The following is a 25661-nucleotide window of genomic DNA, read 5'->3' as shown; positions in this document are numbered from 1 at the left end:
TTAAATTTTTCTAACATGTGATATGATTTAACTTACAGAGATGTATACATATATTTTGCATTTTGAATACAGCTATTACCACTATCTGACAGCAGGAGTGGGCAAGCCAAGCAGAGCAGACTTATTCATGTAATGATTTTCTGTTTTCCCTTAAAGAAAGAAAAGTTTGATTTATAGTTGACATATTGGAGGCTACATGCTAGTACATGCCAGGATTTTGTAGAGAAAATAAATTACACAAGGGTCTTTTTCGTATTCAAAACTTTACTCAAACAGTTGGTGTTTACAAAGAGTGTACAGACTTAATGCTGCTGTGGAGACAGACCCAAAGGAAACCCAACAGTAGCCAAGATCATAGCTAAAAGGTATCTGCAAAGGTCATCCTACAGAGGTTCGTAATTCTCTGCACAAGTCTGTTTTAAAGCAGGTTCAAGGGACTGCAAATGAAAGCAAACTCACTTAAATCCAAAAATGAGCTGTCGTGGTGTTTGTTGTCATCAGGGATTGAACTATCATCTGAAACTACAATCTCTAAAGCTAGCATTTATCAGAAACACAAAAACTCCACTTGGTTGAGGCAATAAGTCGAAAACAAAATGAAAATAAAAATTTAAAAAAAAAAAAAAGCTCAGAAAGAAGATAACAATAAGCTATTTGAACAACTTTAGCAATAATAATCTTTACCTCCCGAATTCACTGCAGAGCAAACGCGAGCCTCAGTTTAAACAGCATGTCTGAAAACCAGTCAATATAATAAATATAAATACATCTGAGGTTTTCTACAGACTGTGAAAAGGACATGACAAAAATAGCTTTGTTTTCAAACTTGATGCACTTGCATAAATAAAAGTATAGTAATAACATTAATTACAATAATTATAATAAACCAAGGTATTGTAGGCCCTCTGAAGTGTAAGGCTTGGGCCTGTAAAACATGTCAAACGTCCTGTCTTCACAGTAGATGCACAATGACAACTATGTATGGGTGAACTACATACTCGTATACGTATTTCTCAACCACAAAATGTAACGCAATAAGCAACAAGATCAACAGTTGTTAAAACGGTGACAGAGAATTTTAGTTCTTTGGGGTTTATGATTTGACACAATTCTTCATAACTCAAACTGTCAACAGTCAACGGCTACAGTGTGTCTGCATCAGTGGAGAAAACAACAGAGAAAACCTCCATCAACAAGTTTCTTTATGGCAAAAATTGTGAAAACATCAGTCTGAACCAGTGAATTGTGATTTTAAATGAGAAATATGTTTCTGCTGTATAACACGTAGAGTTTTTTAGTCAACAGTTGCTAATCAGGGTGGCAGAGAACAAAGAAAATATCAAATGTTTTTCACATTTAATTCTTTAATGGCTTCTTCCTGAAGGAAAGAAAAAAAAAAAACAATGATGAAATGGGGGAAAGCAAACAATCTCCAGACTGCAATGGGACATGAATGTCGATGAATATTATTCAAAGCACACAAGAGTCAGTTAAAGTCCCAGCCGTAGTTTATAAATATGGAGCCTGACAGGCCGTGGAAGAGCAGGAGGGGCGGTCAATCCTTTAAACAGTAGCCTCAGAAAGAAAAGGATGTCACTCCATGATGGCTCGATAGATGACGGGCTCAATGTAGTCCTCTCTATATCGAGAATTGATGACCCGCTGCCTTTTGGTGTTCTGCTTGACGTCGTTTTGCGCGAAGAGCTCAAAACGCATGTCTGATGCCACCGACTGAAAACCCAAAAGGGGATACAAAAGTTACTGCTTAGTTCTACAGTTGTGATGCAAACATACAGCTGCAATTGCACAACAAAGTTGGCTAGCTGTGTAGAAAAGAAGGAAAAAAGAATTAAAAGAAAAATAAAAAAAATACGGTCACCAGTCCCACCCTGCAGCCTTCAAAGTAGATGCACCTATGGGACCAATTTGAAAATCCTACGTCACCTCATTCTCAAGCTGTGTTCACAAAGTTTGGTGTCCAAGCAGGGTGATGACAATACCCTATCAGCCTATCAGCCTTTTAGAGCTGAGAGGTAATAAAAGCAGATTGCAACATTCTGCAAAGCTCATAAACCCGTTATTACTCATAACAGAACAGATAAATAGTTAAAGATTAATTGTCCCCTCATCAATTACCAACCGTCTACATTTGGAGAACTGACTGCTGTCCTGTTCTTGTCTGACAAAGGATTCTAGTTGCTCAACAGTCTCGGCTCTTTGTTGAACTTTTTACTTCATGATACTCAATGTTTTCAGTTGGTGAAGGCCAGATTCTTTATGTATGAAACCACGCTGTTGTAATAGCTGCAGTATGTGGTTTTGCATTATTTAGTGGAAATATACAAAGCCTTCCCTGAAAAGGTGTCATCTGGATGGGGCACATGTTGCTCTAACACCTGTAATACCTTTCAGTTGTCACGCTACCTTTCCAAATCTGCAAACTGTCAATTCCACGGGCACTTATGCACCTCCCATACCAGTGGAGTGCTGATTATAAGCTCCTCTTCAGTCTGGAGGATGTAATGTTCATGTTTTCCAAAAAGAATTTCAAATTTTAACCACAGAACAGTTTCCCAGTATGTATCAGCCAATTTTAAATGGAGCTCTGGCTCAGAGAAAACAGCAGTGATGATGGCTTCTTTTGCTATAACCTGCATTTGTGGATGGCACGGTCAACAGTGTTCACAGACAGTGATTTCTGGAAGTTTTCCTGAGCCCATGGAGTGATTTTAATGCAGTGCTGCCTGACGGTCTGAAGATCCCAGGCATCCAATACTTTTGGATTTTGGACCTTTTCTCCTGGAAATTGGGTTAAGGTCTGAAGACCATTTCCCCACATTCCCTGAATCTGTTGGTATTATGTACCGTAGATCAGCGGTTCCCAACCCCCGGGCCGTACTGGTCCATGAGTCGTTTAGTACCAGGCCGCGAGAGTTGAGGCTCGGGTGTGTGTGCTTTCTATGTTCGATTGTAAATAAAATACGAGTTTAAGTTATTCATTCCATTGTTTTTAGTTACATTTTACACAGCATCCCAACAACTGGTGTCATATTTATTTCCACATAACAAAAAGCATTGAGATTTTTAGCTCACCATCCTTGACTTGACCCGTTTAGGCAGATCCTCATCTAGAGTGTAAATGTCTTCTCGCTTGACAGAGATTTGCGAGCCATCCTCAAATTCCACCTACACACACACACACACACACACACACACACACATAGAAGAAGTGCTTAAATTAAAGCGTATTTGAATATTTCTACTCATACTGTATTGTATGTGTCACATAATAATTTTCTTCATAGCCAGAGTAGAATTCCCATTTATTTCCACCTAGGGCAACAAAGATTAACATCATCAAGTAAGTGTAACAAAAAGTGAAATGTCTGAATCTGCTCCTGACTGATGTAACAGTAAAGTTCACCTCCCTCAGGCATAAAATGTCCTCGCTCTGATATTTTATCCTGTTGGATGTTAAAGTGAATTTTTCTCATCACGACCACATTAATTCTTGTTTTAAATGTATAATTGTATTAAAGAAAAACATTTTATCTACATTAAGCTTGACAAATTTTTATGTGATTCTTCTTTGTGCCAAGAAATTCTTTAAAGATATTCATGAGAATGCGACAAACTGATCTCCCATCAACACTCGCATAAAGGCTCCTTCTATTTTCTGTTTAGAGCTTAAAAAACATGACTGATAAAGACCCTTCATCTTAAAGTATTACAAACTGGTTAGCAACCATCTGTTTAACATGACAAAATGTTCATTTTTAAACCAGACCACCAAGACTTTACAATCATCCTAACCCAGCATTTTATGTGTTGATGGAGTCTAATCAAACAGAGTTGAAGCTGATGAGGATCAGAGGGATAAATGCATGTTTACCAGGTACATGGGGATGGAGTGGGAAGCTACAAACTTGGCTCCATATATCAACCCATCTGTCCATCGAACTTGAACAGCTTCACCTTTGGCAGGTGGGCCGAGCCGGATGCAGTCCCGGTTCTACAAACACATTTAAACAAATATTCACCTCAGGCCATCTGGAAAGGGAGGGCATTTAGAAAAGGAAAATTTGAGGGCAGCTTTAGCTATCTGAGAGGTTTATTAACCTCAATATCCTCAGGGAAGAGGTTGTCGCTGAATGAGCCGTCGTCAAACACCACTTCATAAAACGTAGCCGTGGTTAGCTCCAGCAATTCGCTCTGGTAGTAACGGCCATTCTTGTATTTACAGATCACCTTTTGGCCCATTACCAGTTCCTGCATGGCAGCTTTGCTGCGCTGTGGAAGACAAACATAGTGAGTGTTAATCAAATGTTATTACTTTAAAGTTAATTTTTTCCCCACAGTCCCAAGATAAAGGGTAAGACGGTTGCTGTAGTGCAATAAAGATAACTCAGAAAAATGGATTAGCAGGTTACAGCAATGTTTAAACATTATCCCTGCCCCATTGTTCAAAAAAAGATATGAACACTACACATGAGAACCAACACAAACTGGTAGTCACAGCAATACCAAGGAGACTGTCAGAGCAGGTTTATTGTGTTATTCTTCTCCAGTTAGTGAATCAAAGCTTCAACGTGCAAAAGCAGAAATCTCTGTGGAAGCTTCCAGCTGTTATGGTGCTGCACGGCTGACTAAGCTTGTGCTGGAAGCTACAACGGGAGGCAAGACAGTCCTCACTCTATAAAAGCATCTTGTTGCAAAGACACTTCATCAACTGATAACATAAACCAAAAAAAAAAAGAGAGGAATTTTAAATGCTACACAACACATGCCACAGTTCCTAACAGTAGTGTAAACAACATCAACTATTGTAATGGGTATATGGACACAATGAACTGGAGACTGAACCACTTAAGCAGCGGTGCAGCATGTGGCAAAGAGTTACATTAAAGAAGCCATTTAATCATTTCTATTGAGCACTCTGGCTGAATTTTCTTTGTGTACAGGCTGTGATCAGCTGACCTGTGCGCCTACTCTGATATTTACTGCTCTTTTGTGGATTTAGCAAACTGAATTCCACAAGATACAGGCAGAGGGCTATGTGGCTGATTTCCAACCCTCTAAACATTATGAAGCTAGTACAAAAGGTAGAATTTAATGTGTGAAGCTAAACGAAATCATAACCTTGAATTTATATTGAGGTCTGCTACCCTTAATAAAACCAAACATGACCACAGCTTCACCTGCACCAGTCCAACACAGCACATCACTGTAAACCGTACAACACCACTGCAAATTAGCAGCTTAGCTTCCAACTGCCTAGTACATATTTTTCTGCAATTCAGCAACACATCATCAAATCAACAAATCTGATGTGTGACTTATGATGTCATGAGTGTCTCTAACAGTACGATGTTTAGACACGTTGCTAGACTGCAACTTCACATCTGAACTTTGAATGTATCACAGGGATGAGACGAAAAAAAAGATGTGTTGAAGGTGTAAGGAGACCATGGGATGGCATTATGTTCTTATTATGACCCAGTATCTCTATACATTCAGCTGGAAGTGCATGAAAAAAATAACTAATTCAACAGTATTCATTAACCTGCACATCAAACTTAATTGCTCTTTAAATCAAAGTCCCAGAAAGCCATTCAGGGCCATTTTAAACCTTGCTGATAATGTGGAACTAACACTTCTTTACAGCGAGGAACTGAAAACGTTTTTCTGAAATAGACAATTTTAAGACAAAGTTCACAGAAAAAGCAGTGTAAGCTCATGCTGAGAAAAAGGCAAATTTGTTTGTCGTTTCCTTTCACTGGTAATCTGTTTTACACCTTAAACACATCTTCACAGGACAGTGTCTTCAGAAATTATTACTGGCCGGACTGGGACTCTCCACGATTACCTCAGGTATGGCTGGTGCTCTATGCCTGTGGCAGGTGATGAAGACAATAAATGGCCAGTCATCTGGGTGCATGAGGACACCAGCTGCCTGAGCACATGTGGGGTGAAATGCCGTGGAGCAACGCCCATGGGAGCACTGAACACAGCAGCCTTTCACTTCCCTCTTTATCCGTTTCCTGCAGTACACACATTTCTACAGGAGAAACAAAAACAAAAGAGTGAAATAAGGGGGTGAAATTAAGTGTTCCATATTGTAAGTGGGAGGCTAGGAAAAGGAAAAACATGAGAAACGAAGAAGGAGAAAAGAAATCGTCTACGCCAAGCAGGGAGGATGAGAGGAAGGAAGTCAGAAATGAATTATAAAAGGCACACAAACTGAGATGCAGACATGCTGGAGGAAATTACACAGCTTCCTGTTGACAATTTAGTGACATCATACGTCTTATTTAAACACACGTAAAAGTGATCCTTTGACAAAGGTTCCTTTGTGTTACAGACGCGTATCAATGCCAACACGGCCAACAAGGCTAACTGTCGTAACTGAATTCCTGCATTGTTTCCATCACAATGTTTAGATCTCAAACAAACTACAAGATAAGGATAGTGCAATCCTTTTACATTATTTTGAAATTTACTTTGGTGAGCTGACAGGAAGCTAAAAAAGTGTGTGTGTGTGTGTGTGTGTGTGTCATTACACAGTTAAGCGGTACTTTCTCTTAATTTTTAGAACATACAAAAACAAGAAGTAAAACTGTGGTGACAGTACAACAGGCACCACAGTAGTTAAACAGAAGTGATGTGTGAAAACTACAAACTCATGACACCCCAAGTGCCCTTGTGCTCAGAAGTGGAAGTGGAAAACACACACACACACACACACACAGGGCAACTTACCGTGTCATTTGCATTCCATGACAGATGCATTCCACATTCACAGGAACGACCTATATCCCCAAATCTACAAAACGCGTGGCCTTGTGTGGGTCACCGTACTCATGTGTAACCCTACAGTACACAGCTGTGCTGACTTACCAGTCTGAAACGTGGCAGTGGGATGGCAGAGAGGTCAACGGGGCTCCGCTCAGTGATGTTGACAAAGCGAGCTTCCAGCACAGTTATGGCACACAACACATGAACCCACCTGTGTGAAAGGCAACATGAATTGGATTTCACAGAAAGAGTATGCTGTTATGTTCAGCAAAGCACCCCCACCGAATGTTAGGCCATGTCCACACTAATACATTTTCGTTTGAAAACGCATCTTTTTCTCTCCGTTTTAGCCTTCCATCCACACTGAGACGGCGTTTTTGGCCGAGGAAAACTGAGCTTTTTGAAAACACTCTCCAAAGCAGATACATTTGAAAACACCGTTTTCGTGTTGCAGTGTGAAAACGATGACGCATGTTAGTCATATGATGCCATCATGTGACCAATTAAACAAAGATAGCAGAGTTCGTTATACAGCAGTTGTTTTGTTTGCTCTCAATTTTGACAGCCCTGTTAAAGATTAATATCAGTTTGTACATACTCCAGATAGCTTTTCTACAAATTCTTTAATTCTCACTCGCTTTTGCAACTTTGTACTTTTGTGTTACATGCAGCAAGAACTCCTCATTGTTAATCCATTTAAAAAACTCTGTGCTTTTCCTCGACCTTTTGCCGCGATGTTTCAAAGAGCCGGAAAGTAAATAAACAGCAGACAGAAATTATGCAGGTCAAATTGTCTCATGATTCACACATGCGCAGGAACGTAAGTGTTTTCAGGTGTTTCAGTGTGGATGAACAACTGTTCTGAAACGATTGAAAACGATAGTGTGGACGCGGAACGCTTTAGACAAAAACGCAGTTTTCAACTTTATCTGGATTAGTGTAGACATAGCCTTAGGGGTACACGTTATTGTCTACACATATTCAATACTAAATAAAGGAATGAAACTGTAAAAAAAATTAAATCATGTATTTTCAAAAATCTAAAGATAAACTAGTTTCTCCAGTTGGGCTGAACTCAAGATGACTTTTGAATGATATCACTTTGACAGTGTGTGCAAATCTGCTATTTGAACTTCAGCACACGGATACCTCTCTACTCTCAAACAGGGTGTGACTAACATCATCTGAGCTAAAGGATTTTGCCTTCAGGCGCTCTCAACATAAATTCAGTACAGCTCCTGGACTCAGGTGCGTGTGAGAATGCATGTAGTCAATCTTTTCTATTTGGGTAACCACAGATGTTTGTTTGTTTGCACAACACGCATATCCATTTGAAAAATTAGATTAGTTTAAAGGTCTAATGGATGAGATGGTTTTCAGAGGTAAGAGGTTAAAGGAAGCAAAAATGACAGCAGTCAAAGAGAATGACAACAATTTTATGACATAATGTCGCGACTGAGCGTGATTGACTGAATCCAAGAAGCAGGGAAATGTTTTCCTGACTGAAGTTCTTAGAACTTCACAAACAAGTGAACAAAGGTGGAGGCAGAGCCTCAGTTTCAACCTCTTGCTGCATTACTGTGTGTAAATGACACAGTTGTGTTTAGAATATCATCACTTGTTTCTTTCAGTACTTCTTACTTGTCATTGTTGGCTCTCTGTAAAGCTCCTCCTCTCAGGGAACACAGGCAGCAGTCCTGCAAAAAGAAACATGCATCATATATGTTTAGCTGTGGTATATGATTCATTTATCTTATTACACCAAACTGAATGTTTTGATACATTAGGACAGTATATTGTTCTTAGTCTACACTGGAGGAAAACCACAATTGTGTAAAAGGTTTGCATGAAAATAAAAAAATCAGTCATATGAAGCTTAATCTTGTCTGATCATTTGTTTGTCCTACAAACCCAACAGACATGTGCTAGAACACGAAAAACCACCTCACCATGATTCCAGTAAATAAACCGCTGAGTGTCGCCAATAAACAAAAAGCTGCACAAAATTCATGAAAGAATGACATGCAGGAAAAAAAAAATCTGTTTATTTTGCTTCTAAAAATTTGGACAAAAAGACTTGAATGTATCAAGTCTCTTAAAGCCATTTAAAGCTATGCTAGGCAGTAATATTCACATTTTATTATCTTGTTAATATTTACTTTTCTGTGAATAAATATAAAAATTATTGCAAGCTATTTTTAATAGCTTTCTATACACTTTCTATACACCTTTTTTAGAAACCTTTATACAAGATATAAAGCAGAAAAGCACTGACACAAAACCTGTGAATCATGGGGAAGTAACAGCTTAATGTAGACACCCTGAATCCTGATTAAAGCCCTAAGATTTGCTAAAAACAGAACAAGGACATCTGTAGCAATAACATTTTAAGTAAACCTACCAAAAAAAATATTAAAACTTTTTAGTGTACTTAAACCATAACCTCAAGTTAGATAAGACCGAAAACTTCCACAAGTAAAAAACACATAAACACAAAACTACATAATATCGTCTTTGGCTTAATGAAGTGTACAGTGGAGCACTGCCCACTAGTGGTCAGAGGGATTTGGACTATCTTCAGGACACATTCCCAGAATAGTTCCCTATTGTTTTGAGCTGATGTGAATGCTGAGAGCAAAGGAAATTTTGAGATAATCTTTTAAAACAAAAGGGGGAAAAATACATGTTGACCAAGAGGAAGGGGCCGCTAACGCTATCTCTGCAGAGAGGAAGCAACGTCATACAGAGCCAAGTTTTAATGATGTGGCTGTCAGTTCTGTTTACCCCCCAAAAAACAACAAGCCAATTCTGTAGTGCTGACGTGAACAGTTATGCCTTATTCTGTACCATGAAATATATTGTTGTTGTTATTATTATCAGTAGTAGTAGTACAATGTTTTGACAGAGAGAAATAGCTGGCATGTGCACATATGCAGACACTTTTTTTTTTTTTTTTTTTTTTTTTTTTAAAAAACAAAGGTATCTTCACACTCATAAAAATTGCCAAGAGATTTTTTGCAGCAGGACCTGCAAATCATTTCAACTTCAGTCAAATAAATTCACAATTGAATTTTATCTGTTATACAAGTTCTGCAATTCTAGTTATTGGGAAACAGTACCAATGATTCATTCCTCTGAGGAAGGTAGCCGTGAACACAGCATGTCTTTACTGGTGATCCTTTTATGTTACCTTCCAATTTTTTGTTTCAGGTACTTTCAGGTAGCGAGCTGTTCACATCTTTTTGTGTGGTTATAACCACCTCATGTTTATATAGTTTAAGTAAACAACCTTTTGGTTGTCAGTGAGCAGTCGATCGTTTCCGCGATTAAAAATGATTTTGTTCGGCGGCGTTCCCACCGCGAGCAGAACTCCAGTTCAAAAACCGCTGTTTTTGAACTCTTTTATTTACTTAAGCACTTTAATGGGCTTACTTTGGAACAAAGTGGGATTGAGTGATTATTGTTATGTGTTGCCTTGAATCCGGCTATGCTGTCTGTTAGACAGTTGTTTTTCTTTATTGTTGTTTTTGTATGTGGTTGTAGCGAACGCTACTGGAATGTATAGACGCAGAATTAATAATAATTAATAATTTAACTGTTGTACATCGGTGGATGATGATTATGATGATGATTCATGATCCATGATTTGCATTGTTACATAGAACTGCAGAAAAATGTATTTGATTACCGGTAACCTGAATCGAACTAGATGTGTTAATGGACATTCTTCTGACCTACAGGTCAGGGTTTTTTTTCCCCCCTTTGACTGATCATCTTCATATTGAAGTGGCGAGCCGGTAGGACCATTCTTTGTTTTTTCCCCCACGTTGCCGTCTTTGGATTACGGACATATTTCCCCATTGTATGAAGCTGCACCCTAAGGAGGAATACCTTAAAAAGTGAACTTTAAAAAGAAAAGGACCAAAAAGGACTCTTAACAAAATGACTCTTGCACAGAAAATCACAGCAATTACTTTTCTAATTAATTGTGGGCATTCGTTTATGTTGTGTGTTGCATTAATTATTTTGTTCCACTTCCCCTTTCCCCCATTTATTCAATATATTTTTGGCACAAGATATTGCAGTTTTTTGGTCTCATCATTCACACCAACTAGGCTCCATAAAGAACTACTTCTTCTGCGCGTCAGTCAGTAAACTCATCCATTGCAATAAAACTAGTCCTTAAATAACTTTGCGTTACAAGTACATGTATTGGTTTCAATGCAGCCACAGAAACTGATCTCTCAATGCCAATGGCCCCACAGTGAGTGTGTTATCATCCTATATGGTGAATGTGGCTCAGCACAAATTTATTCTTGGCCTGTAATACAGTAGCTTTGTTTACATCTTACCTCATCTAATTTTACTTTACATTTAACACTTAATTAAAGACATACACACATGTTTTTTGTGTGTTTTAACAGACATTCCTCCGTTTCTTTTAGCAGACAACAGAACCACTATGAAAGAGTGACACAAATGGGGCCCATTAAGATTCCAGTGGTAAGCTGCTTCCATTTATGAGCCTTTCCAAGCAGCAGACTACACTGCTAAACACTTGATTTTACTGTAACATAATCAACATACACAAGCTAACACTAATGGATGTGATGCCATTTCGACTAAATACATGTACTAAATTGTTCATTTAGATACAAGTTTATGACTAAGCAGGGCTAAAGACTTATTTTAACTTGTCAAGAAAAAAAAGAAGGACATGCCTTCATTAACTAACCTCAGTGATGGCGTCAGCCTCACAGCGGGCACACAGCCATTCATCTAGCTCTGCATCATCCCTGGAAATGCCATAGCAACCTAAAACAGAACCAGAAATAAACAAACTCAGACATTTCAAAGCTTAAAAGGGCAGAGATGCTAAAATCAACTTGTTGCTTATTCTTATTTTGCTTTTCTAAGTAAAATATTCTTAAATCATCAACTGGTAGCAGTGCAGAAGGTATTTAAAAAACCAAACTGAGGGCTACTGTTTGCAGCAAATTTTCCACTTTCATTACTCCCCATTTATGTTCTCTGTGAAGCAAATAACTCTAGCACGTCATTCAGCAAAACCATTCACTTGAGACTTTGTGCAGCAGCTGCTAGAGGAACTGGCTGAATCGTTTTAAGCGTCAAAGGGGTGTTTATGTATTCATCTTTTATGTGCCTGAATTATGGTTTATTAAAGTAGCTTAAGAAAAAAAGCAGCTGAATGCTAGTTTCCTAAAGAAAAACAAACAGGTCTGGATGTACTAAATGTAATTAAGATTTAATTTAACAATCCCTCAGCCTTCTTCTAACTATTTTAATAGATGCATCAGAGAAAATGGGCTTACTTGTATGTACACGTACGCAGCACTGAGTGCAGCTCACCAGGCGGCTGGTACCATCCTCAGCTACATTAGGATTAGACAGCTGCCCCTCCCCGCTGTCAGTAATCTTACTGGACTGGGTGTTAAAACACATTTCAGGGATCAGTGGTTTAGACCACTGTTGGCCCCCTGGACGGTTCACCAGTGTCACACTGGAACTCCCAGTATTGGATTCAGACTTAAAAGAGAAAAAGTTTAGAGGTTTGTTAGCATCATTGTTCTCCTCAAATTCTGATTAATCCAGTCTTTTGACCTAATACAGAACTATGGTAACTGTAGGAAACATGCAGCATATTTATTGCAATCTTTAAAGAGATATCTTAATATATCTAACGCATTATATTATTTGCAAATGCATAGTTGCTCTTTCTACAACAGAAGCAAGGATATAATATAGATGAATACAAGACAAACCGATTTACTAATGTTTGCGACACACAGTTCACTGCTAACTGTGACAATACCTAACAGCGAAAAAACATGTCTTCTTTCCTCCTTGACATTTAAATGAACTGAGTGTGTCTGTGTTTAGAAAACGAGAACTTTTGTGAACCACTTGTAAAACTAACCACACCTACATAGATTACACATGGTTTTGTTAATTTGGGCCCTTAGTTCCTACCTGATGGTGAGTGTAGAAGAGCAGGCAGATAGAGCAGTAGGGAGCCTGTTGGCCCATGCGTTTGTTATATTCCCTCTCTGCAGCAGGGCTAAATGGCAGACACTGCCATAACTGGGTTAGTGGCTTTGCCCACTCCTCCTTCTCCTCTTGGATGACCTGCACATCTACATATAAATCTATGGATAACAGGTGTGGTATAAATGAAGGAAGGAGATGGTGAATCCATTATGTTTTAGGAAGACAAGGAGAAGTGATAAAACAAAAACATTAACCACCTTAGTCTTATAAATTTACAAAACTTGAGTTCATTTATTAGCAGATATAGCAAGAAAAAGATATGGAAAAAAAATAACAGCCTAAAACAAGACATAAAATCATTGTGGTAAACACAGTGCTTGGTAAGCTGGCAAACTACACACCACACAATTACACAGAGGATCTAAAATACTACATACCATCATCACTGTGTGCCTCCCTGAACAGAGGATGATGACGAGGCAGCTTACACAGCTGTGCTTCCTGCTGGTTCTTGACAGGCTTGCAGTACGACTGCTCGTCTGACACCTGCTGTAGAAAGAAGTGCATAACAAGACATAACTAAAGGACACATAATGCATGTTGTAATAAACACATACAAAATTAATTTGCAGTGAGGTCTCCTTATAATCAGGCATAATGTAAGCTCTGTACTGATATGCACACTTTTTCAGATAAAAATCTGATCCAACCGTGCCTTTAAGCTTCTGGTCTCAGGTATTAAATACTTACATGATGAATCTGAGGAATCACCTTCAGCTCATCGTGCACTGGTTTCATGACAGGAATGGTGTCTTTCAGGATGACAATGCCATTATCCACGAGGGGGGATTGGATATTCTGTAGTTTAAACAGCATGAATTACATTAAACATCTCAGATTTTAGAATAATGGCTATTAAAATTCAACACGCCAACAAGAGAGATTATAAAAAGACTACAATGTTAATAGAGATTAGTGTGCAAACATCATACACAGAAAGATGCACCAGTACAGAGCAACCAGACAGTCCTGTGGCTGTTTTAGTTTGGACACTCACATCCGTATTACCAAAGCAAGCGCTTTTAGTGAAACCTAAGATTGTTCATCGCGCGGTGAGACAATTCCCTTTTTGGATGTTAGTTTGTGAGCCTACAAATATACGCCCGTTCCCCATCACTTCCTAAATTTGTTAATCAATCTGGGTGAATGTCTTCGAGTTAAGATGTGTGCCCTTCCGCTAGCTAACTTTTGTTCATGTAATAAAAATAAATTTGTACCAAAATTGCTATTGAATAAATCTAAACAATATAACATTGCATTGCATGCATCATCTGGTGATCAAGCTAGACCCAGTTTCCACTACAATCAGGATTCCCAACATCTGGAGAGCTTTTCTGAGTTATTTTGCAACACTCAGATCCTGACAAATTATATTTAACTCATCTCAAAACAAACTGCAACAGCATACCTGTGTTACGTGTACGCTATTGACATAACTTGCACATTTACATTGCTGCTTTTTTTAAAATACATTTTGCTCAACAATTTTTCATGCAGTGACACTCTGGGGTAGTTAAAATGTCCTGTTAGCCACATCTGAAATAAGTGTTCATCAAGCTAATAGTGCCTGTAATTAATTACTTGTAAACAAAAAAAACAATAAATATTAGTGCTGTCAAAATTAACGCGTTAACGCAAATTAATCCGCTATCACGGTCAACGCGATTAAAATGTTTTTACACAATTAACGCATCTGGAGTGCAGAATGACTCAAAATCCCTGAAATGTTTCTGTCAATGCATTTCGGACAGTTTGTCCAAGTAGAGTTACTTTCGCACATGCGCAAATGGGCAGTTGATCTGGTAGTGACAGGCAGCTGAACCAATCAAGTTAATATGGAAAATGATGAACGCACATTGGCCCCCTTGATGGCTATATGAGTATGAGTATTAAAAAAAATAACAAGACGGAACAGTCGACCGACAAAATATTATGCACATTGTGCAAGAAGGAATTTTCTTTTCACTGAAGCACTTCCAGCTTAAAATATCACATTGATGAAGCATACGTTAGTCGGGGATGCTGGTAGGACTTTGGATAACGCGTCACCCAGCTTGCAACAAACCACTCACGGAGCATCGGGGACTCAGTAAGTCTACCTTAGAAATAATGACTGACATAACTGCCAAGTGGATTGCAACAAAATGCATATGTATTAATATCGTTGAGAACACGCGCTTTACATAGCTTTAGTTCCTCGTTTCAAGGACTTGAAGTGCCTCACCAAGAGTGACAGAGAGAGTGAATAAATGTTTCAAATCAAATCAAAATGTATTTCTATAGCACATAATAATACAACAAAGTTGACCAAAGTGCTTCACAGTTAGTCAGAGCAATAGCATAAGGCAGAATAAAAAGAAACAGTTAAAAGAAACAATATGAACAATATGGGTAAAAAAACAAACAAACAAAAAACCCATAACCAGCTTGAATCAAAACCCAGATTAAAATAATAAGTTTTAAGATGCAATTTAAAAGACTGGATGGACTCGGAGGAATGAATATAAGGAGGGAGGCTATTCCAGAATCTGGAAGCTACGACAGCAAAGGCCCGATCACCTCTGGACTTCAGACGAGACCTCGGTTGCATCAGGAGCTTTTGATTGGAAGATCTAAGTGCCTTATTAGGGATATATAAATGGATAGCTGGGAGCCAAATTGTTTAAAATTGTAAATTGTAAGCAAGAGAATTTTGAAATTGATACGATATTCAACAAGGAGCCAGTGTAGGTTGGCTAAAATTGGTGTGATGTGGGCATAATTTCTAGTACCAGTTAAGAGATGCGCAGCTGCGTTTTGAACTAACTGGAGCTGGTGAATAGAGGAAGATGGGAGGTCCGAGTACAGGGAATTACAGTAGTCTAATTTGGAAGTGATAAGAGCGTGAATGAGCTTTTCAAGGTCCTTCAAAGGGAGTTATGGCTTTGCTTTAGATATCTGACGCAGCTGGTAGAAACTGTTTTTTACCACAGAGATCTGTTTAGTTTAAAAAAGCTGTGCAGGAAAACACCAAGGTTTATAACAGTGAGCGAGAGATGGCTGGCAAGGCGCCCTAAGGCATCAGTTAGTTGTTCCAGCGGGGTGCGATTATCAAAAACTGTAACTTCTGTCTTATCCTCGTTCAATGTTTTTTGTGAACATAAATGTTCAAGATGTTCAATAAACATTTTAAGTGCATATACTTTCCCTTTTTTCTCGAGTCTGTTTGCTCATGCAAAATGAAATGCGATTAATATAAAATGAAAATGGATGATATTTAATCGTGATTAATGAAAATTAATCCACAGTAACCCTGTGATGAATCTGATTAAACATGATTGACAGAACTAATATATATATTAGTGTACACTTACCAATTAGTATATAGGTTTTTTAAAAAGTTGTATTTCACAGGAGAGAACCTGTGCTAAAAGATTGAAGAAAACTATTCAAATTCTCTTTGAATTTGAGTATACATTATTTGTATTTATTTGCCATTTACTTCATTATATTGCATAAATGTCAGTTACAAGCTTAAATATAAAGTTGAAAAAATGTAATTGCAACCCAGCTAGCGCTCAACTAACTGCGATTAATTGCAGAAAAATGTGAGATTAATTAAGTTAATTTTTTTTAATCTATTGACAGCACTAATAAATATGTTTTTATCATTAGTTTGTTTGGTGTTTATGAACAGCCATTTTTGCCATATGACTATATACAGTACTACAGTGAAGATACATGTCTGTGTTTTTATATGAATGAGCAAGCAGAGAAGGCCTGAAGAGGAAGAAAAATAAATAAATTAAAATAAATCAGCCATAGCGCAGATTTCTGCCTGTCAGTTTAATATAATCTGAGGCAGGATCTGCACTAATCCATGAATCATCAGTTCTCATGCTGGGGTTAGTCTACTCAGAGGGAAACTTGTGTTTTGAGTTGTCACATCTGCTTTCTAGGAACAGGCGTCAGTACTAGAAAGCAAAGATGTGATTAAAAGCTGCTTTGGCCAGCCTGCTGGTACCTAGACAGAGATAACAATGCATGCACTGTGGCCCGTGTTCAAACATGCATACAACACAACACTGACCAAATTAACAAATATAACAACTAACATCTTTCTCCCATTACATCTTTAATGTAATTGTCTATTATAATAATAAAAACATATTTTTTGTTATTTTTATATTAAAGAAATATAAAAACAAAGTCAAACCTTTCTCTTGTTACTCTTGGGAGCCTCAGTTTCCACTTTGTTCACATCTTGTGGCTGTGTGTGAACCAGCGGGGAAGCAGGCTTGCTTATGGGCTCAACTTGAGGCTTCTCGACTTCAGCCAAAGCTTCGACAGGCACGGACGTTTTGGGTTTATGTTCTTCTTTCTCCGTCACCACAACATTTTGTGCTTCTTGTTCATTCTGTGCTACTTTGGTCATAGTGATTTCAAATTGAGGCCGTGCCTTCATTTGCTCACAGTGCGGCGCCTGAGATGAAGATGGAACCGGCGTTAAGGTTTTGTGCTGGAGATGGCGGGCCTGGTGCTCTCTGGCATAGCTGTGCACATGTAGCTGTGTGGTGGGTTGTCGCTGCGTCTCTTGACTGTAGCTCTGCACCTGAAGAATATCTTTAGGACTCAGAGTCCTGTGGAATAGCAGACTGGCAACACCCATTTTGCGGGCAGGCTGAGTTCCAACTTCTGTCCACATAGAGGCTGCTGAGACTGAGAGATGCCCGTTTCTGGACCTGGACTGAGATGAGATTGCAGGTGCACGAGTCTTGGTATAATGAGGAGGGCAGCCACTGTCACCCTTACTTTGGGACAGGCCCCTGTGAAATGGATCCATTAGCGTGAGCTTGGTTGGAGTGACAACCAACTTCGGTGGGCCTGTAAATTAAATGAAACAAAAAATGGGTTTTTTCCAATGTTATTGGACTCTTGGTTGCCATACAGGAATCAGTGAGACGATATTAATACCTTTATTTCTTTTGCCATCTTGTGCCACAGCCCGTGGAGGTATAAGACTGAGTCTAGGACGCTTTCCATACTGCTCTTCATCGTCTTCATCTTCAACCTGAGGCACAACTTCTTCGGGCACTTCCAGACACACCCGGTGTCTTTTGGTCTCTATTCTTTGTTTAGTGCTGAGATTCAACAAAACAGATTTGCCCAGTTTCATCAATGTTTTTCTACCATTTAATGTGAAGTAATGTGAAGATGTATTCTAAACATATGTTGTAAAAAAACAAGATACCTATTAATACATCAGTGAGATTAATCCATGAACACCATATGTAACAGTAAAACACATGTGAAGAACATGCAGAATGAATACTTTTGATACCTTAAGGTAAATTTGCTAATAAAGCACACTTGTGAAGTACTTAATTGCTACTGTTACAAAAGGGGAAAGGAACTAAATATCTTAATATTCTGCTAAAGCTGGTTTTATGGTCCCACAAAAGGTGGCACCCCCGCTGTCAGCTCAACTCCAGCGACTGCCCATCTTCCTACAGTGTGCCCTGTTGCCAAACAGAGGCAGTGTACAAAGTATGTATTAGAACCAGTCTATGAACCACTCTTGCTTGTACTCCTATAGCCAGCCGTGGACAAGAGTAAAGTTATGACATACAATGAGATAAAGTGAAACCACGTGTCAGAATACTGGCAGCAGCCACTGGTACCCCTAAGCCCCCCATAGCTACAGCTATGGTATCAATTTCAAAATTCTATGTCGCACTGATCTCAAGCCATCACATGACGAGTTTGAACCCAAAGGTCAGAGGTCACTGAGACCAAAACTCGTCCAAGATTGTTAGTAAATACACCTATAATGTCAATTTGATGCTCGTTGTCTTCATAGAGGAAAAGTTCATTTTCACGAGGAGATTCATTTATACAGTAAATGGCCCACCTCTTCCACTGTCCGTCCTCCCCACAGCTCTTGATGGAGCTAGTCTCACTGCTGCTGGTGATGTCATTAAATGACTCATCCAAGAACTCCTTAGCTTCTGGGGTGGGTCGTGAATGGTCAATGGGCACCAGGTCTCGGCCTTCCAGCCACTGTTCGTAGCGATCTGGCTGGTATTTTTTCACAAAGACATCCATGGAAATCTTCACCATGTCTCTACGGCATGAGCACTAAAAGGGTAAAATGCATACACAGACTCTCTTTTAAGTAATAAGAAAACGTATTTCTTTCCACTAAGATAAGAATCGGTAAGAATTGGTTCTCTGACACTGAATGACTCTCCTCACCAAAACTGCCTGCTTGCCATATTCAATCCATCTCTCTGTAGCAAAGTTGGTGGACTCTGCACAGTTGAAGCCATGGTTGAAACCAGCATGATAGGAATAGGGGAAAGTGATCATGAACTCCCCAGCCTCCTGAGTAATCTAATGAACAGATAATAAAACAATAAGCAAGTGCAGTTCTTGCATTTAGCCTGTGTCGTGGCTAAAAATACAATAAATTGTTACAAAAAAAGTTACCCTTTCGAATGGAATGCTGTATTTCTTTAGTACAAAAGGAGAGATCAGCGTCATCTTGTGCCTTAGAAAGGCATCACAATTCTGAGCGCTATTGGGAAAGAAGCCTAGAAGGAAAGACATCAAATCTTTTGTGAAATATGAAATATTACAGTACAAGAATCCATGACTGTGATGTATTCATTGTATAGCTATATAACACATATCTACAGAAAATATCCTACTGGCCACCTACCTTGAGCCAGACGCTCAAATCTTTTCCCATGCTCTGGAGGAATACAATACCTGCAGACAATCAAATGCTGAAAATTACTTTGTGCATGTATCCATCTGCCCTAGATTTTTTCAGCCTGGTTTCTATGCACAAGTTAAGTTGAATGCTTTCTTTCGTTTTAGCACTGTGTACACACTTAACAGTTAACTGCTTTTTCTGCCTCTTCTTTAACACCTTGAGAGACGAAACTGTCTAATGTAAATGAAAACCATCAAAGGCCTCAGCACCCACGCATGAAACAGCACTCATGCCCAACCCACAACCCCCAAGTTTCGAGCAGACATGAGAAACCACTATTTAAAAAAAAAACAGAACAACAACAACAACAAAAAAAAAAACACTTTGCGCAAGTTACCATTAGATAAAACAAATTACAGTTGTAAATCAATTAACTAACTAGCATGCATCTTTACCATGATTTAGGTTCTCCAAAGTGCAAATAATTGATACTGTAGAGGTCCATGTCCTCTGTGTGCCATGGAAAGGTGGTCTTCCACATGCCAAAATACAAGTAGGGTGTATTAACACCCTCAATAGTGATGCCGTTGTCACGCTCCACAGTATCCAAAATGGTGTCCAGATGGCAAATATTCCACTCCCTGACATCCTACCAGTAAACAGAAAAGAAAACAAGATATATATATTTTTTAATGAGACTTAGAAACAGAATCAGTCAGTACAGTATGATCAGTGATGTCATCAGCTTGTGTGCCGGGTGAAATAATGCTAACTCACTGGATCATACAATGTTCCATTAACATCTGCCCCATATAAAGGAGCATTAAAGGTCACATTCTTCCAGTACTTCCTTTCCAGCTCCTCAAAGTTATCATAATGTGGACTACAGTACCTGTAAAAGAAGAAAAAGAAAAAAAAAACAGTTTATTATCATTGACCCCGTACACAGATTTAAAGCATGAAAATATTGAATATGTTAGTATTTGTACTCAAGACACATCAGAAAATAAAAATCTTCAACCTCTTTAATTTTGCGCTTCTCACCTGTTGCTGTTGGCAACCCTGCGAAACTCTCTCACCGTCATGGATCTCCTCTGTATGTTGTACTGCGTGAAGAGACCCGACACACCCGTCACAACCTGCTGAATGGGTGCAGGTATCACCAAGTCATCTATGTCTTCATAAGAATGTCTGGGCTTCCATTCTTTTGGTGGGACAATCTTGGAAGAAGACATTAGACAGTGAAGCTTTGAAAATTGCTAGATAAAAATATCAAATAATGGCCCAGGTGTTAGCACTTACTTTAGCCAGGCCTGCTTTATGTGCTCCCTTCGACTCCATATATGCAACATAGCGCCTGAAATCCTTGAATTCCTCAGCAGTGGGATAAAAAGTCATAATCCCTTTGGAAGCGTCCGAAGCCATTTCCAAAACTTGATGGCAGCGCCTGCAAATGTAAATGGTCAAAGTATTTTGTATGCAAATTTGCATGCAAATGGAAACACATTTAAGTGGAACTTACATGTCGCTCTTCACACATAAAGAGTAAACAAATAAATACAGTAGAAGACAAAAAGAGTCTGACAGTCAATATTTGATCACCTTTATCCATCAACACAGCCTGAACTCTCTTAGCCAAGTCTTCTTATAATTTCTTTATATTTATATAATGTCTTGTTATTCTCTTGTGACTCAGCCTTGGGCTGGTTCTCATATAGCGCTTTTCTACTCTGAGCACTCAGTGCTTTACACAACTTGCCTCATTCACCCAGTCACACAAGCACTTCTATGTTTTTTTGATGATGATTTGAGCTAAAACTTTCACTAAACAATTTCTACTCGATAAAACCTGTTGACACTGACTTTCAGACCAGTTCTTGGCTAGTCTGGCATACCTTTCCTCCCCATTCCTCTTCCTTAAGAATGGCTTCTTCACACCCATTGTTCATTGAGACCATTTCTGATAAGGCTTCAGTGAACAATAGATGGATCTACTTAAGGGATAGGACTTTTGAGATAGTGTTCATCTGTGTAGATTGTTTTTTTTCTTTTGGGTCTGCCACTTCTTCAGTCCTCCAGTGTTCATACACACTATAGACCACACTAAGATATACGTAGATATAACATAGATATAAGTAAGCTTGTTGGTGTGAAAATACTGTAATATACATGTCAATCTGTGCTACATTTAGGCTTTTTAATGGATTCACCAAAACCGCAAAGGATTGTAGGTACGAGTGGCAAGTGGTACTAGTGCACGCAGGCTTTTACAAGAAAACAGTCACACAGCGATAAAAAGAAGCACAAAGAATGGCAAGAAGCTGTTGCATTATTAACTGCAATACCCGGTCCCATGACAGCCACGGGAAGCCGACGGGTAAAAAGATCGGTTTTTATCGGATTCCGCGGTGGAAGAAAAATTGTTCAAGCCATGTTTCCGAAGTAACAAAGAGCCGACGGATGGCCTGGATTGCAGCGATTCGAAGACCAAATATAACGTTCCAGAACACTCCAGCTCACATGTTAGTCTGCTCCAAGCATTTCCACAAAGGTGAGTCTTTTGTTGTCGTTATTACATAATTTATCATAACATAATTGTTGATGTAGGTCACAAATAAGTCTTATATTGATTTGAATTGAATTTGCTGCACTGTGCTGCTTTGTTTGCTGTTGCTTTGCGGGCTAATGTTTTCTGTCTTGTGTTTTGTAGGCAAACCAGCCTACAAAATGCTGAAATGCGATCCAAACTGGGCACCTTCTATCAACATGGGTCATACCAAGTTTAAAGCTGCTACCACAGCGAGATTTGATCGGTTAAGAGGGAGCGCGAGATCAAAACAGCCACGAAAAGTCCTGCATATATGTGCCCAAGCGTTGTATTGAAGCAATCAAGTGGTTCAAGGTTCAAGGTTCCCTTGAACCTTGTACCTTGAACCTTGTATTGAAGCAATCAAGTGATGAATAACTGTTTTGCAGTATGTTGATTTGTTTCTCACTAAAGTAGCTAATAAAGCACAATGGAATACAGTTTTGCCTCCTTCCTGTAGGATTCTATAATAGAATGAAACAATGATGCCAGTTATAAATAAAGACAATAAATTGAATGAATTATGAAACACTTATTTTATTTCTATTGGATCTGAAAATGTTGTGTAATACTGCAACCTGAAACAACAAATAGATTGCGTTGGCCTGTACAGGAAATAAAGAAAAAAATTTAACGACAGCTGTGAAATGGAATAGTCCAAATCACCAAAGTAAACTGGACCTGGGCTTGTTGCAGGGATCTGAAGTTACTAAACATTTTGTGAGTGTACTCACACTTAGGACCATATAATTATAAATATGAGCGTGATAAAAGTTGAGCAGCACGCTAAGGCCCACTCTGTATGCTCGTACGGGTCTTTCACTCCTTTGATTTTTTTCCTCGTACTTTTTTGGGGTTTTTTTCCTTTTCGTCAAGTCTGTCTTTGTACGGACCTGCCGTGTTCTCCCTCGTTTTGTACATAACTGTTTTTGGGGCAAATAAAATGCAAGTAGGTATTAAAACCGCAGAATTAATGATTACCGGTGCTGGAAATGCTAGCGCTTAATGCAGTGTTTTGATTTTGCTGCCACACGTATCTACAATGCAATGCGCGAAAGTCACGTGGTCTGTCGAGCTCTATTGGAACATTGGAACAAATTACTGACTTAACAAATCAAATCCTCTGAAAATGTGCAGGTAAAAGAACTGGACTGAAAATAAGTGAAAAAGCAGCCAATGTCTAAAGAAAAACTATGAAAGACGTTCAGAAAACCGTCAGAAATTATTGCTTGAAACCAATTTAAAAATGACAAGAAATTCTGGCTCCTTGGAAGCAAAATATATAGAAACAAGTAGTGTCTCAAGACTTATGCACAGTATTTGATTTATATTTATGATTTTATTGATATTATTCATAGTGCAACTCAACTAAATCTTTACGCTGCAGTAAGCAGCCGTCAAAATATAGTGTTATAAATATTAGTGGTTTCAGTTGTTGTGCCAAAAAGTGATCGCCTGCCAAAAACTGATTTCCAATGTTTCTGTGTATTTTTTATGTGTAATATCTTTACGTATGTTCATAAATAGACTTCGGTGAACAGGGTTTACAAAGGGGTTATATATAGAATTAAAAAATTATCTGTTTTTCAAGTATCTTTACAATTCTGTGTTATTGTACTTTATACATACATACATTATAACCAATCCGGTACTTTGTCCCCGATTAAAATATTTTTACAGAACTATTGTGATATTTGCTGGCATTTCTGCTGTCCTGTTGGCCAGCTTACTCTTACAAAAGACATTTTTAATGTTAATGACATTTTTTAACTGCATAAATAAAGGTTATATAAAAGTCACTGCCAAAAACTGATTGCGGCTTCTACCTTGTTACACAAATGTTGTTTGTGGCTCAAGATGACTTTATGTCATCCATAAGGGATGCATTTGATATATGTTTAACATATTATAGCCCAACAAGTTACTTATAGCAGTTTAAATATGAGCAATCAGTTTTTGGCAAATACCGGAAATCAGTTTTTGGCAGACAATCACTTTTTGGCACAACACCGTCAAGACCGTCACAGCGCCTCAGTACTCAATACGTCCTGTAGTGGGCGCACACCACGTACACGTTTACCGTTGAATTAAAACGCTCCCACGGTCTTGCACAGAAAACATAACCTTATTTAATGCGAATGTGTCCTTAAATGTCCTTGTTGTCTGTTCGCACTTGCACACTTGTAAGTTTCAGCATTGCACTAACGTGGAACAAGCTAGCCTGTTAAGTACTGTGACCGCCTCAGAAAAACCTGCGGCCATTTATCCGTCTCTTTAATTCGGACTCGCAGATGAAGTCCACGAAACAAATATTTGCTCATCTACAAACTTGCTAAACAAACAGGAAACGATTCACGTAACGGCACTTAATGTTAGCATTAGCCACTATGATAGCATAGCACTGGTGTCCGATTTAGCTCTGGTGACGTCCGCAACACTGCAAACTAGGACATAGTACTGAAAGTGAACTGTATGACTAAACCTTAATTCCAAAGTGACAGGCAGCAGATTCGAGAAGGCTTGCGTTAACTAACCTAACCTTAGTTCACGTTAACACCGACATGGGTTGAGACTATGCTCCGTATTACAATTTCAACCAACGCTAGTATACACTATCCAGCGAATTCGTATAGTGTCCTCTTTGCAAACTTGCACAGCGGTAGCTTGAGTTCTTACATCACAGGTATATAACAATTATTCCAAAAAGCATCGTTTGAAATGACTATTCGGGTTGAATTACACAGACAACACTAAAAGTGAAACTATCATTTGTCAAGTCAATGATGTTTTGTCAGGAAATAGACTGCACCCTGAAAGGGCTAGCATCGCCCTCTACGTATTAGCATCGTAAGTTCAGAAGTTCACATTCTACGACGAAGACAGCTCGACATGCACGTACCTACCACCGCTGCTTAATTCTCTCAGAAGCAGTCCCTCGCGTTGTTGATATCGTCGTAATCAATACAAGCGGCCACCTGGAACATAACAGACAAAACACAGCTTGCTAACTAAGCCCCCTGTGAGTAGACCAGTATCCTCCATTACAAGCTCTACGCATGTACACGCTCCTCGGATTTTGTTTACCACAACACGCATGGGAGACGCTTAGCCAATCATAAAGCCACTCTGAGTTACGTCATAAGACCGCAAAAACCGTCTTTCTGTAACCATAAGATTTGATTTGACAGTATCGGTCGAGGGAATAGTTCACTTTTTACCTATGAACGATGGATATCATTATATTTAATTTTTTAACACATGTTGCTAAGATGTTCATATTACAGTTTTTATTCTTTCAGTTTCAGTTTCAGCTCAAGATAATATAGAAAAAGGTATTCATCCAGTAGGGTATAGAAAGTTCTTCAAATGCAGGTAGACAGATTTCTTCAGTATCCACAAACATGCTAAACATACAATAAATGCTAATAAAAGCACTAATACATAAATACTACTAATAAATACACATTTATTACGACAGAAAACTATACAGTAACCTGGTGAACAGTGTACAAG

At 38.7% G+C, this 25661-nt stretch overlaps 1 protein-coding gene across 2 annotated transcripts; it reads right to left on the bottom strand.

The window, feature by feature from the left end:
• Positions 1–255: 255 nt before the first annotated feature.
• On the bottom strand, positions 256–25193 carry LOC102775984 (lysine-specific demethylase 4A). 2 transcript variants are annotated; one of them, XM_006786768.3, is made up of 23 exons: positions 25048–25193; positions 20864–21008; positions 20606–20781; positions 20339–20453; positions 20017–20210; positions 19565–19614; positions 19333–19436; positions 19099–19236; positions 18755–18981; positions 17818–17984; positions 17060–17727; positions 13555–13662; positions 13242–13353; positions 12787–12962; positions 12129–12342; positions 11531–11610; positions 8437–8492; positions 6898–7006; positions 5867–6058; positions 4120–4290; positions 3893–4012; positions 3094–3186; positions 256–1731 (listed from the first exon to the last, which is right to left on the bottom strand). In XM_006786768.3, the coding sequence occupies exons 2-23, from the start codon at positions 20984–20986 to the stop codon at positions 1594–1596; spliced, it is 3531 nt and encodes a 1176-aa protein (XP_006786831.2). In that variant the 5' UTR covers positions 20987–21008; positions 25048–25193; the 3' UTR covers positions 256–1593. The 2 variants fall into 2 exon arrangements, with proteins under 2 accessions (XP_006786831.2, XP_035761864.2); XM_035905971.2 differs by having other exon boundaries at positions 25052–25193.
• Between the last annotated feature and the right edge of the window lie 468 nt (positions 25194–25661).

This window comes from Neolamprologus brichardi, chromosome 18, assembly GCF_056152115.1.
Source record: "Neolamprologus brichardi isolate AB-2024 chromosome 18, ASM5615211v1, whole genome shotgun sequence".
NCBI lineage: Eukaryota > Metazoa > Chordata > Actinopteri > Cichliformes > Cichlidae > Neolamprologus > Neolamprologus brichardi.
This window is presented reverse-complemented; position numbering and strand designations above follow the sequence as displayed.